This window comes from Sorex fumeus, unplaced genomic scaffold, assembly GCF_029834395.1.
Source record: "Sorex fumeus unplaced genomic scaffold, SorFum_2.1 ptg000093l, whole genome shotgun sequence".
Classification (NCBI taxonomy): domain Eukaryota; kingdom Metazoa; phylum Chordata; class Mammalia; order Eulipotyphla; family Soricidae; genus Sorex; species Sorex fumeus.
In genome coordinates this window covers 6504805-6518246 of record NW_026606150.1, presented here as the reverse complement: position 1 = coordinate 6518246, position 13442 = coordinate 6504805, and the positions used below count along the sequence as shown (strand labels likewise).

The window sequence follows — 13442 nt, the reverse complement described above, 5'->3', positions numbered from 1 at the left end:
TCAGAGGCACGCGGGGGCGGGGAGGAGGCGGGCGCGACCTCTAGGCCAGAAGCCAGGTGGCACTCACCTTTGGTCACTGTTCTAGGCAGCTGACATTGGGGGGGTGGAGGGCACACGCTGCTGGAAGGGAAGGCGCCACACCAGCCGGGAGCCTTTGAGGTCCCGGCGTTCTCAGCACCACGGACAGGGAAACTGAGGCAGCGGGCGGCCTCGGGGGTCCTCCGCGCAGCCCGCAACTCATCTTTTCCTCTTTTCGGGGGCCTGGGCTGGTTCGGGACTAAGAATTCCCCGGGGCCCCGGGCTGGACGGGGCGTGGCCATCCCGCGCAAGGTGCGGAGCTGTGCGGTGCAAACAGCCGCGCCGCGCCCCAAGGTCACGCGGGACCGGGCGCAAAAGTGTCCAGCCTCGAGGGGGGGCGGGGGGGGGCTCCTCCCTGTCCCCCGACCGCGCTGCCCTGGGGATTCCCAGAGGCCCGAGGAAAGCTTCCGCCCGCAGGCAAGACCCAGGTGACGCTAAGACCCCCCAGAGGGCAGGAAAACGCTGCCGGCTCAGCCGGCCCGGGGAGGGGCCGGGGGGGGGGGGCTCCGCTGCGACCCCGCACCCCTCCGCCCCGCAGCCCGCGGGCGCCCGGTGGAAGCCCCGCCCCGCCCACCTGGCCCCGCCCCTCCAGGCCCCGCCCCCGCGCAGCGCCCGGGGCGGGGGAGGGGCCCGAGCCGCAGCCAATGGGGACGCGGCGTGGCGAGGGCGGCGGCGGTTGTGATGCGCCGGGGCGGGCGGCGGCGGCCAATCAGCGGCGAGCGCGAGGGCGGCGGGTGACGCGGCGGGCGCTTCTCGTGCGGCGGCGGTATAGGAGCGCGCGCCGCGGCCAGCAGGGCCAGCCGAGCGCCGCCGCCGCCGCCCGCCCGCCGCTCCCGCCGCTCCCGCCGCTCCCGCCGCTCCCGCCGCTGCCGCCGCTGCCGCCGCTGCCGCCGGCCTCCGAGCGCCGCCGCCCGCCGCCCGCCGCCCGCCCCGGCCTCCCCGCGGGGCAGCGCGCGCCCGCCCGCCCGCCCCGGCCGGACCCCGCGCCCGCCCGGGATGAAGACCAAGTTCTGCCACGGGGGCGAGGCGGAGGCGCCGGCGCTCGGGCTGCTGCTGAGCTGCGGCGGCGACCCCGCGGCCCCCGCGCCCGGCCCCCCGCGCGACGCCGCCGGCGAGCGCGAGCCCAAGGCGCGAGCCCGGCCCCCCGCGCCCCCCGCAGACGCCGCCGCCGCCGCCGCCGCCGCCGAGCAGCCCGAGCCCCGCACGCGCCGCCGGGCCTATCTGTGGTGCAAGGAGTTCCTGCCCGGCGCCTGGCGCGGCCTGCGCGAGGACCAGTTCCACATCAGTGTCATCAGGTCGGTGGCGGCCCGCGGGGGCGCGGGGCCCCGGGAACAATGCGGCCCGGCCCGGGGGGGAGGGCGGGGGGCGCCCGCGCCGCGGTCTCAGCGCCCCGGGTCCCAGGTGACGGCTCCCGCGGGCGCGGGCCTGAGCCCCACCCTGCTGGGACCGCTCGGCGTTCCTCGGCCGACCCCCCTTTAGCCCCCAGATGCGGTCCGGCTTGAGACCCGCGGGGCGGGGGGACGCGGAGACCCCCTGCCCTGGGTCGGGCTCGCCCCCGCGCCCCTTAACGGGCCGTGTTGTTGGGGGCGCCCCCCGAGAGACAGACCTGCTTGGTGCTCGAGCCCCGCCAGAGCGATCCCTGAGCACAGAGCCAGGAGTCAGCCCTGAGCACCGTGGGGTGTGGCCCGACTGCCCCCAACTATAAAAAAAAAAAAAAAAGCAAAGCCAAAACTCAGGGCTGCAAGAGAGTGAATGGGGGGGGGGTAAGTCACCGGCACAGCGCCACTAAGAGTCAGCCCTGAGGGCGCTGGGGCGATAGCACAGCGTGGAGGGGGGAGGGCGTTTGCCTTGCACGTGGCCGACCGACCCCCGGTTCGATTCCCAGCATCCCATATGGTCCCCTGAGCACCTCTAGGAGTAATTCCTGAGTGCAGGAGCCAGGAGTAACCCCTGTGCATTGTTGGGTGTGACCCAAAAAGCAAAAAAAAAAAAGAAAAAAAAAAGCCAAGAGTCAGCCCAGAGCACCGTGGGGTGTGGTCCAATACCCTCTCCCTTCCCGCCCCCTAATAAAAAGCAAAGTCAGGCTGGAGAGATCTTATTGGGGCAATAACTTGCTGCCTTGGGTTCCGGCCCCGGAAGGACACATGGTTCCTCAGCGCCAGCAAGAGTGAACCCTGAGCACAGGGCCAGGCACCTGGGGGGCCCCCATACAACCCCCCTTCTAGTGTGGGCCCTTTGTGGACACGGTGGGGAGGGGAGACCTAGGCCCCGGTGCTGACAGCGGTCTGAAACCCTGGGTGCTGTCTGTCCCCACAACCCTCCCAGAAGGTCTGTGCCAGTTTCTTGGGGTGGGGGCTGGGAGGGGAGTCCCGCAGCAGTGCTTAATTTGGGGTGGGGGCTTCTGGCGGTGCTCAGGAACCAGGCCCGGTGGTGCGCTGGGGACACCTCAGGGTGCCGAGCTGGGGTCCTGCCGTGCTGGGACCCACCAGGACCACCTCGGGAGCTCCGATGCCTTTGGGGCTCCTGCTGAAGGGTGGTGGGTGGGGGCATGTGGTAGTGGGGTTTGGTCCTCGTGTCCCCTGGGCCACTGAACTGCCCTCGGGTCTCCAAGCTTTCTTTTTGTTTGTTTTTGGGCCACTCTCAGGATGACTCGTGGCGGTGCTCAGTGGACCATATGGGATGCCAGGGATCGAACCCGGGCGGCAAGGCATTCAGTGGCCTACCCACTGAACTCTCGTCCTACCCGTCCTATTCCTCTGCCCCCCACCCCCCAGTTTTCTTGTAATTAGCTGACCAGGTTGCCTGCTACCACCAGTAACCCCCAAATGCAGCTTGAGTCATGTGAATCTTTTTCATGCCGGCCTTTCATCAGATCCGCAAAGGCAGCAAAATTAACCGAGCTTCACTTCCCTTTTTTTGTATGCCTCCGGCCTCTGGTACAAATAACATTTATGAGCACAAGTTAAAAGGCAGTTAGCTGGGACCGCAGCGGGCAACGGCAGGGGCGCTTGCTTTGCATGTGGCCGACCAGGGTTTAGTCCTCGGTGATGCATATGGTGACCTGAGCGCCACTAGCAGTGAGCACTGAGCACAGAGCCAGGAGTAAGCCCTGAGCATCACTGGGTAGGGTTCAGTAATAGAAAAAAAAAACCCAAAAGGTAGTTTGAGGGGCTGGAGCAATTAGCACAGCGGGTAGGGCGTTTGCCTTGCACGCGGCCGACCCGGGTTCGATTCCCAGCATCCCATATGGTCCCCTGAGCACTGCCAGGAGTAATTCCTGAGTGCAGAGCCAGGAATAACCCCTGTGCACCGCCGGTGTGACCCAAAAAGAAAAAAAAAAAGATAGTTTGATAGAAGCACACCAAAACAAACAGAAAAAACCAACGTGTGTTCATTTATTCGATAGTCTCTGAGTTGCCTATGGGAGCGGTTCACATTCAGGTGGCCTTGACGGCCCGCAGAAGGTTGCCGGAACGCCCTAAAAGGTGCTGTCAGCCCAGCTGTGAAATCAAACCCTGCAGGCCGGCGGCCCCGCGCCTGCGTCCCAGCTCAGCGGCTCGGCTCTGTGTTGTTGCAGGCCCGACAGTCCGGGGGTGTCTCAGGAGCAGGCGTGCGTGGCCTGCACGTCGGGGGCCCTGGGTGTGATCCCTGGCACCGGGACAAAATCCAGACACAAAAAGAGCCTTGAGGGTGCTTTGTTCCTCTCCCCCTGAAATTAGTATTCCTGGAAGGCCGTGTCCCTCTTGGAGCGGAGGGCCCGGACACCAGTGCCGCGGCTCTACCTTCTCGGCCCTGCTTCCTGGAACAGGATGTCGGCGTTGGAGTGAGCAAGCATGGTGATCTGAAGTCGGGGAAAGCAGGCAGGCTAGCTTTAAAAAAAAAAAAAGGCAAGCGGCAGTCAGGAGAGGGCCCTTTGGAGACCCAGGATCCTCCCGGTGGAGTTGCTGGGGGGGGGGGGGCTCCAGCAAGCAGGCGTAATTGCCCACACACCCAGCAGTGCTCAGGGCTTACTTCCGGCGTTACCTGGAGGACTGCGGGATGGCGGGGATTGAACCCTGGCCCGCAGCGTGAGCTATCGCCCTGACCCCTGCTCCACACTCGCTAATCTCTTTCTCCAGCCTCAGCTCTCTGCAGAGTTGCCAGCGGTTTATCAGAACTCACTGCCTTACCCCAGGGCGTGCATCTGCCCGAGACTTCCTCCCGTCACTCCCTCCCGCCTCAGTGTGCTGTGGTCGCCCTGAACTCGGCCCCTCCGGGCCACTCGGGGCCAGCCAAGCCCCCTGACCTGCTTTGCGCCCACTCCTGTCTTCTGAGCCCAGGCCGACCGTCCTGTCCCTGCCTGGACCCCAGGGCGGGCGGTGCCTGGGATTAGCTCTTTGTGCGTGTGTGTCCCATGTGTTCTGCATTCTGTTTATCCAGTGACATTATTTCTTTGTTCAAACTTTCGCTGCCGCTTCCTACTGCCCGAGAATAAACCCTGGATTTTTCACGACTTACATTTGAGCCCCGGCCTACCTTTGTGTGCGCGTGCATGTGTTGATTTTTTTCACTGTTCCGAAGTCACCCCTTCCCCCTCACCGCCAGCAGCTCCAGCGAGCTGGCGACTCGGGACTCTGCAACCCTCGAGTGAGCCTCGTTTCCCAGCCTCCAGGCCTTTTCTTCGCGCCTGCTCTCTGCTTGGCAACCTCACGTTCGCGTTTTGAAATTCTTCCTGCGAGGCTCGCTCGGTGAGAATCGAGCGGAGTTCAATTCTTCCACTCCGCAGCCCCAGCCGGCCGGCCAGCACACCTTTTCTCCACCTCTGCCCTTCCTGGTTGGCGAAGACCTTTGTCCGACTCCCCGTCAGATTGAGTTCCTGGAAGGCATATCGTGTTCCGCTTTGTATCTCTTAGCAGGAGAATGGTGCCTGACACACTGGATTCGGCCTAGGTTTTTTTTTTCTTGCAGCTCGCTTAGTGTGAAGACAGGGGTCTTTGTAACCGGCGGCCGATTGCCAAGGCCGCCCCAGCGGAAGGATGAAAACGCTCATTAATGGGCTGACTGCGGGGGAAGTTTGGGCCCGGCCCAGGTGACACAGCTTGACGCCAGCCCCTGTCCCCTTGCCCGTCAAATCAAGGGTCGGTTATTCTCACCCTTGTTCTCTCCCTCCCGGTTGTGAGATTAAGTGGCAGATCTTTCCAAAGATGTGGGGCTCAGGCGACAGAACCCGGGGTTCGGGCGCTTGCCTTAGACCCGGCCAACCAGGGTTTGATTCCAGACAGCCCATGCAAGTCTCCAGCCCCGCCCGGAGTGATGCCTGAGCACAGAGCCAGGAGTCAGCCCTGCGCACTGCCGAGTGTGGCCCGAGAACCAAACCAAAAACAGGAAAAGGAAAAACAGTTCCAAGTTTCACACGGGCTTGTCTGGATACATTTCAGAGCCTCCGCGGCCCGCGCTCAAGCCCTTTGCGCTTTCCCGGGGGACTTTCTCTGGGGACTTCGATTTTAGTTTTTTGGGCCGTACTGGTGATGCTCAGGGCTTACTCCCGGCTCTGCACTCACGGGTCACTTCTGGCGGGACTCGGGGGACCCAGGGATTTGATCCTGGTCGGTTGTCTGCAGAGAGCACACCCTACTCCAGGGGTCTTTATTTTTATGTTGCTTGAAGGGCCACACCTGCTCATTGGATTTTTCCTAGCAGGGCTCCGGACCTCGCACCCGGCCGACCTGGGTTTGATCCCCGCCATCCCATATGGTCCCCCAAGCACCGCCAGGAGTAAATCCTGAGTGCAGAGCCAGGAGTAACCCCTAGGCATTGACACTCACGGGCCACCCCCCCAAAAAAAAACAAAGAAATTGGGACTCTGTTCGACAAAGCACGACGCACCCAGCCCTTTGAGCCGGTTCCTTCCTTGTGTGGTTTAAGCACTGTTAAAAAAAAAAAATGTTCTTGTGGGGCCAGAGCCATAGCACAGCGGGGAGGGCGTTTGCCACGCATGCAGCCAACCCGGGTTCGATCCCCAGCATCCCATACAGTTCCCCGAGCACTGCCAGGAGTAACCCCTGAGTATTGCTGGTGTGACCCAAAAAGGAAAAAAAAACCCCAGAAGCGTTCTTTTGAACAGCTTTTCACTCTCGTCCAGATCAGTAGACAGTGTTTGTGTGAATCTATACTGTGACATTGATCTGGGTTTGTTTCTTTTTTTGTTGTGGTTGTTCCACTCTATCTTGAATAATGTAATGTAGCTTTATGGTACATCTTAAAGTCTAGCAGGGTTAGTCCTCTGACTTTATTCTTCAGTGTTGGCTCCTCTGAATCTTTTGCATCTCCACTTAAATGTAGAATCAATTTGTTGGTTTTTCTAATAGTGGAATTTCAGTTGGATTTTTTTGGGGGGGGGTCACACCCCGCAATGCTCAGGGGTTCCTCCTGGCTCTGCACTCAGGAATCACGCCTGGTGATGCTTGGGGGACCATATGGGATGCTGGGAATCGAACCCAGGTGAGCCACGTGCAAGGCAAAAGCCCTACCCGCTCCAGCCCCTGGAATTTCAGTTGGGAGTGCACGGACTCTAGAGGTTAGAGAAGGACCGGGCCACTTTCGGCTGTCGGGTCACTCCTGGTGTTTCTCCAGGGACCCTCGACGCTGTTGGGGGTCGAGTCAGGGGGGCTCACTGCACGGCAAGAGCCTTGTCCACTGTCCTGCCCCTCCAGCCCCCGGGAGGCCAGCGTCCCTGCAGTACGGAGCCTGCCTGCCCCTGTTCGGTGGGTCTTCGCTTCCTTAGTCCTGGTTCCTCGTGGGGTCTTGCACATGTTTTTGTTTAAATCCTTTGGGCCACTCACAGAGATGCTCAGGGCTTACCCCTGGCTCTGGGCTCAGAGATCACTCCTGGAGGTGCTCAGGGTCCCACGGAAGTGCCAGGGATCAAACCTGGGCGGCTGTAAATGCCAGGCTGTAATTGTCTGCCCTCTGGACTACTGCCCTGCCCTTGTATATGTTTCAGGCTTACACCTGAGTAATTTGGGGGTATTAGCAAAGATTATTTTGGTGGGGCCGTACCCAGTGGTCTTCAGGGTCGGGGCCGGGCAGGGCTCATATTCCCTCTCTATGGGTCTGTGCTTTCGGCTTTAGTTTCTGTTTGTACCTTGGTGTTCATAGGAAAGGTTGGCCTTTGTGTGTTAGCCCTGTGTCCTCAAACTTGGCCGTAGTTTCTCACTGATGCAGGACTTGCCTTTTCACACACACAGCCCCTGTCTAGTCTTGTTTGGCCCCTGCACTGGCTCCCACGCTTTCCTTGCTTTCCTTCTGGGTTTTCCTCTCTGCCGCGCCCCTCTGGGAGCTCGCTCTCTCCTCAGGAAGCCTTAGCGTGAGTCATTCCTCCGCTCCGGGGAGATCGTGGTCTCCGCTTGGCTAATGTGTCCTACCTGCTGGTGCCCGACTCCTGCGCTGATGGTGAAACTGGGGAGGGAGGCCTGGGGAGGCGGGGCGGGGGGTGGGCTCACCACGGGGGTCTGGCCCTGGGGGCGTGTTGAGCAGCAGCAGGGGCACGAAAGGGACATGGAGAGGGTCTGGAGGGGAGGCCGAGCGGGAGTCTCAGTCACGGGCTAAGTGCTGCGCTCATCCAGGAGGCAGGTCATGAGGGAGAAGCGTCTAGAATCTCAGTCACACCTTTTGCTGCCCCGGGGACCCTGCAGCCCGGAGGGAACTGTGGTCATCTGCACGCCAAGCGCGTGAGCCCCGGACTGTTTCCCTGGCTCCTGTGTTTGGTTTTCGGGCCATCCCCAGTGATGCTCAGGCTTACTCCTGCTTCAGTGCTCAGAGATTATTCCTGGCGGTGCTCAGGGGAGCACATGCCGCGCTGGGAACTGAACCCAGCCCGTTGCGCCCGCCTGTCATATGCAAGGGAGCGCCCCTCCTGCTGGGCATCTCTCTAGTCCCTGCCTGGTCATTTTGAAGAGGGGTTAGAGATCGGCTGCTGGAAATAGACCAGTGGGCTGGTGTTCCGTTTCAGGGAGTGGAAATCACTATCATTAATATTTTTGGTTTGGGGGCCACACCCAGTGGTGCTCAGTACTTCCTCTGGCTCAGGGTTCAGGAATCACTTGTGGCAGTGCTCGGGGGACCATATGATGTGCTGGGGATCGGACCTGGGTCGGCCATGTGCAAGGCAAACGCCCTCCCGCTGTTCTGTCTCCCTGGCCCCTTTTTTTTTCCTTTTTGGGTCACACCCGCAATTCCCTGAAGTTACTCCTGGCTAGGTCGGCAAGGCAAACGCCCTCCCTGCTGTGCTATGGCTCCAGCCCCAGGGCGTCTTATTTCCGACTGTTGCATATTCCTGCTCTCATCTTCCTACACCTTCTCCCCATCTGGACTGTGAGTTTTTAGATGGTTAAAAAAAACTTGGCAGGGGCTGGAGCAATAGCACAGCGGGGAGGGCGTTTGCCTTGCATGTGGCCCACCCAGGTTCAGTTCCCAGCATCCCGTATGGTCCCCCGAGCACCGCCAGGAGTAATTCCTGAGTGCAGAGCCAGGAGTAACCCCTGAGCATCGCTGAGTGTGATGCAGAAAGAAAGAAAGAAAGAAAGAAAGAAAGAAAGAAAGAAAGAAAGAGAAAGAAATTTGGCAAAGATCTATCTTTTAAAATTTTGTGTTCTGAATTAACTGGTTGTTTTGGTATTAAGCTGTAGTCTGTTTTTCTGGGGCCACACCAGGTGTTGCTCAAGGCTTGCTCCTTCCTGGCAGTGCACTCAGGAATCACTCCTGGCAGGGATACTGGGGTTCGAACCCCGGTCAGCAGCGTGCAGTACAAGCGCCCTACCCACTGTACATCTCTCTGGCTCTTGTATTTTCTGTATCTGGTACAGTGCGTTTATGGATCATTTTTTGACGAGATTTTGAGATTCTGGTCATTCTTTGAATTTGCTTTTTTCTTCATGGTGATTTTGATTTGCAGATGATACTCTTGAAACTCCTGGCCGAGACCTTGAGCCGCGGGGAGTCCCATGTGTGCTCAGCCTGATGTGTGACTCTCGGAAAGGTTTGAAGTTTTTGTTTTCCTTTGGGCCACACTGGTGGTGCTCAGGGTCGGCACGGTGTTGGGGGCTGAGTCGCGTGCAGTCACTGTCTCCCAGGAAGCCCCTTCACTCCCGGGCTGGGCCGACTCCTGGCTCTGCCCCGGGACCAAACCAAGGCAGGCTCGTGGAACAAACGCCCGAGACCCGGCACTGCCCGGCCCCCGTGGCCCCACTTCTGGAAAATTTGCCAGCGAATTGGAGTGGGTTTGGAGCAGACCACCTAATTAATTTCCCACGTCAGTTTAAAATAAAAATCTCGGTGTTCCAGGTTTCTCTGGAGCAGGTATATCTCGGTTTACCATCGAGCCTTGAACTGACTCACTGAGATAGGAATCTTTTGCAAGTGACTGAAAATATGTTGACTTTTGGCGTGGTTGAATGGGGAGGAAGAGATTACATACAGTGGAATACTATTCAGCCTTATAGAGGAGGGAGGTTCTGGCTTATGGTACAGCCTGGGTTAGTCTTGTGGACATTGTACGGAGGGAAATTAGCCAGTCGGAAAAAACCCGCTTATGTTTTGTTTTCACACTCCGCGATGCTCAGGGCTTCCTCCTGGCTCTGTGTTCAGGGATCGCTCCTGGCAGGGCCTGGGGGGCCGTACGGGGTGCCAGGGAACAAACCTGGGCTAATGTCTGCAAGGTACGGGCCTTCCCCGGCCCCAGGATTCCACTTCGGTGTGAGGTCCCTGTGCTCACAGTCGCCCCGGGGCTGGGCTGGGAGGACGGAGCATTGTTTGACGTGCAACAGAGCTCCGTTTCCAAGTTAGTTCGGATGGTGCTGGGACGGTTGCACAGAGTGAGAGTGTGTTGTCATCCGGCTGGACATTTAAAGTTGGTGACGAGGGTTATCTGTGTAACCTATATTATATTTCAGTTTAAAATTGGGGTGAAACACAGATGTTTCACATTAAGACTGGCATGTTTCAGCATCTTCCCCCCCCCTTTTATGTGCCTTTTAAAGGTTCACACCTGGCGATGCTCAGGGGTTCCTCCTGGCTCTGCATTCAGGAATTATTCCTGGCGGTGCTCGGGGGACCCTGTGGGATGCCGGGGATCAAACCTGCGTGCGAGGCAAGCGCCCTCCCCCCATACTGTTACTTGGGCCCCATGTGTCAGCATCTTGAGTAACCTGAGGTCTGTCAGCTACAGAGCAGGAGAGGAGGCGGTTGTTAGGGTGTTTCCAACAGTGGGGTCGGTCTTGACTCCCCTGGGCTCGGGAATCAGAAAAATAGGTTGCAGGTTGTCAGACAGCTAACGCAGAAACAAAACCCAACGCTTATTAGTATTTATTTATTAAATCCATCACATTATTCCTTCTAGTCCATCTGCCGCCACTCGGGTGGGGGTGGTCCTAGAAATTTGGGGCAGTTCTCCGGGAGTTTTTCCCACCAGCCGGTGTCGGGCCCCCAGGCTGATGGCCCAGGGTTCCAAGTCTGGCTCCTGGGCCGGAGGGAGGGTCCATGCGTAAGGGACTTTCCTTTCCGCTGACTCAGGTTCCAACCCGGGCACCGCAGGTAGCCAGAGCCGCCCCAGGAGTGACCCCTGAGCACAGACAGCAGCTGTCGGGGCCTGAGCTGCTGTGTGGACTGAGTTTCCTCCGGATCTGAGGCTGAGTGAAGTGACTCGCCCTCACAGGTCACGCAGCCCAGGGCCCAAGACACGGCCTGGACGCAGGCAGGCGCCGGGGCTGGCAGGCACACGCCACTCCCTGACGTGCTATGAGGGCAGAGCCTCCGCCTCCACGGGCCTGGGCGCCTCGGCGCCGCTGTCACCGCATCTGGGTTTCTGTTCCTGGGTTTAGTCACCGTCCAGAGTTTCACTGTGCCGGAGTCTGAGGCAAAGGCCGGCCCTGACTGCTTCATTCCTTGGCGAGGGGGTGACCGTGGGGTCCGTGCTTGCTGAGGGGCGTGACTGGGGTCAGTGTTTTGTCAGGGGTGTTGAATTGGCCTTTCTTCCTGGCCGGTGCTCCCAGAGCAGGTGATGTGCTCCCCGGGGCCGTGGGGATGGTCTCAGCCGTCCCAGGCCCCACTGGAAAGAATTGCACCGCAGCTCTCGAACAGCGAGACTGCGGAGGAGAGAGAAGTGCCTCTCCTGGAACATTCCCTGAAAGCCGAGTGGAGCATTCCGGGAAGAGATAAGGGGGTAGGAGATAAGTGGACCGCAGGCTGTTGGGTCACTGTTCCTGTCAGGGCCCCTGCGTGTCCCCGGTGGCCCCCAGCAACATACGGTCTGGCCCCTTAAGCCGCAGAACAGCACGGGCCAGAGCTGCTCAGCGCTGGGCACGGAGGAGGTCCAGACCCCGTCGTCAGCACGTGTGGTCACCAGGCACTAGAAGGAGTGACCCCTGGGCACAGCCGGGTGTGGCCCCCAGTAAGAAGGTCGGACACAGAAGGGAGTTTGTGCTCTGCAGCCTGAGCTATCGCCGCGGCCCCCGGAGGTTTTCTTTCTTGGGGGGGGGCCATAGCTGGTGGTCTCAGAGGTTACTCCTGGCTCTGCATCTCGGGATCACTCTCCTGGTGGGGCTTGGGGAACCATATGGGGCACGGGGGATCGAACTGGGGTCAGCCACGTGCAAGGCAAGCGCCTCACTCTCTGTCCTATGGCTCCGGCCCCCTGGGGTGAATATTCTTTTTTTTTTGTTTGTTTCCAGCTTTTTGGGTCACTCCTGGCAGGGCTCAGGGGACCATATGGATGCTGGGGAGTGGACTGCTGTCGTTCTGTGGGCTTTGCTAGCATTGCGGTGGCATTTCTCTTCCGTATCTCTGTCCTGCGCGAAGTATTCCTCTCTGGTCCTCCCCCTGCAGTGACCTTGTTTCGTTGACTGGATTGTCCTTAAAGACAGTCGCCGCTCTGCTTCCTGCCGCGGAAGCCTGTTGGCGCAGACGGGCTGTGTGTGCCCCACTGGTGGCGGGCGGCCACCCTCGAGCACGGGCCCACGCTGAGCCGGGTCCCACAGCGGGAACAGTGGCTCGTCTGTCCCCCTTGGCCTTGACCGCGCTCTCAGTGTGTGACCGGAAGGGAAAGTAGGGCTCCTGGCTGCTGCCAAGGGCATCGGCCGCCCGGGGCGCCCTCCCTGCCAGGCTCTCCCAGCCCTGCCCCTGCCGCTGTGCTGAACTGGGAAAGCCCTGCACCCTGGACACAGTGAAGCGCCTGCCCTTGCTCGGGGCGGACCCTGCCGAGATTCCCCTGGGGGTCAGGGTGCCCGCACCGGGGCCCAGTGGAATTGGGTTTCTCCCCCAGGAGGGGGCCTGCACCGTGGCCGAGCCTACAGCCTGCCCACTGCCTCAAGCCACTCGCACTGCCACGGTTCTGGGTTTGCCGGCACGGCTGTCCCCAGCCCTGCTGACGTGTGCCCGATTCGCCCCTGTGCCCGGCGTTCAAGAGAGCGGTTGTGGGATCAGCCAGTGGCTTTCTTTTATTTATTTTTGGGGGACGGGATGGGGGGATCACGCCTGGTGGTGCTCAGGGATCACTCCTCATGGGGCTCAGGGGCCCATCCAGGGTGCTGGGGATCGAACCCGGACCGGCCGTGTGCCAGGCCAGTGCCCTGCCGCTGTCCTGTCTCTCGGCTCCACCACTTGGTTCCGTTGCTGTTTCTGGGCCTGGCCCGGCAGTGCTGAGAGGGTCGGGTACCGTGGGGCGCCAGCACCGCCTCCTCCCCAGGGCTGGGATGCTGGCGCTTGCAGACAGGCTGGGCTCCGGGTCGCTGGGCCCCGCTGCAGCCGCCTTGAACCCTAGCTCACAGGCTTTGCCCGCTCTCCATTACAGGGGACGGTGCCTTTCGGGTGGGCAGAGGTGGGGCCACATCTGGCAGTGCCCGGGGCCCATCTGGTCTCTGTGTTGGTGCTGAAGGGATCAGGAAGTGACAGGGAGTGGACCAAGGGCAGTCACGGGTAAGGCAAGGGCCCTCTGCTGTCTGGCCCCCGTAGAAGGGACATTTCTCGGGGTGACGCCAGAGCGCATCCCAGTTTATGTCGTCAGAGCCTCCAGCGTCACACTTGGCTCTGGAAAACTCCTTAAGATCTGTTGTTCCTTCCGATCAGGGCCAGGAGTGATCCCTGAGCACCATCGGGCGTGGCCCAGCCCCCGTGCACCCCAAGACTAACTGAGATAAGAATAGAATTTAGAGTGTCAGGAGAGAGTTCAGCAGGCAGGGCGCTTGCCTTGCCTACCAGATGGCTCGCCAGGCCTTGATTCCCGGCATTCAATATGGTCCCCTGAGCCCACCAGGATAATCCCTGAGCACTGCCCGATATGGCCCCCAAACCGAAACAAAAACCCGAAAAGTAGAATTTAGAGGTCCATAGAG

The 13442-nt window shown here is 60.4% G+C and overlaps 1 protein-coding gene across 4 annotated transcripts in view; it reads left to right on the top strand.

Moving 5' to 3' along the window:
- Window positions 1-1042: 1042 nt before the first annotated feature.
- The window catches only part of CHKA (choline kinase alpha), a 36734-nt gene continuing 24334 nt past the window's right edge, over window positions 1043-13442 (top strand). For 3 of the 4 annotated variants that reach the window (XM_056131638.1, XM_056131637.1, XM_056131640.1), the window contains exon 1: window positions 1043-1373. In XM_056131638.1, the coding sequence (XP_055987613.1) occupies window positions 1075-1373 (299 nt within the window). In that variant the 5' untranslated portion in view covers window positions 1043-1074. Of the gene's footprint in view, window positions 1374-9045; window positions 9095-13442 lie in introns of those variants that run through there. The other variant, XM_056131641.1, reaches the window with a different exon arrangement.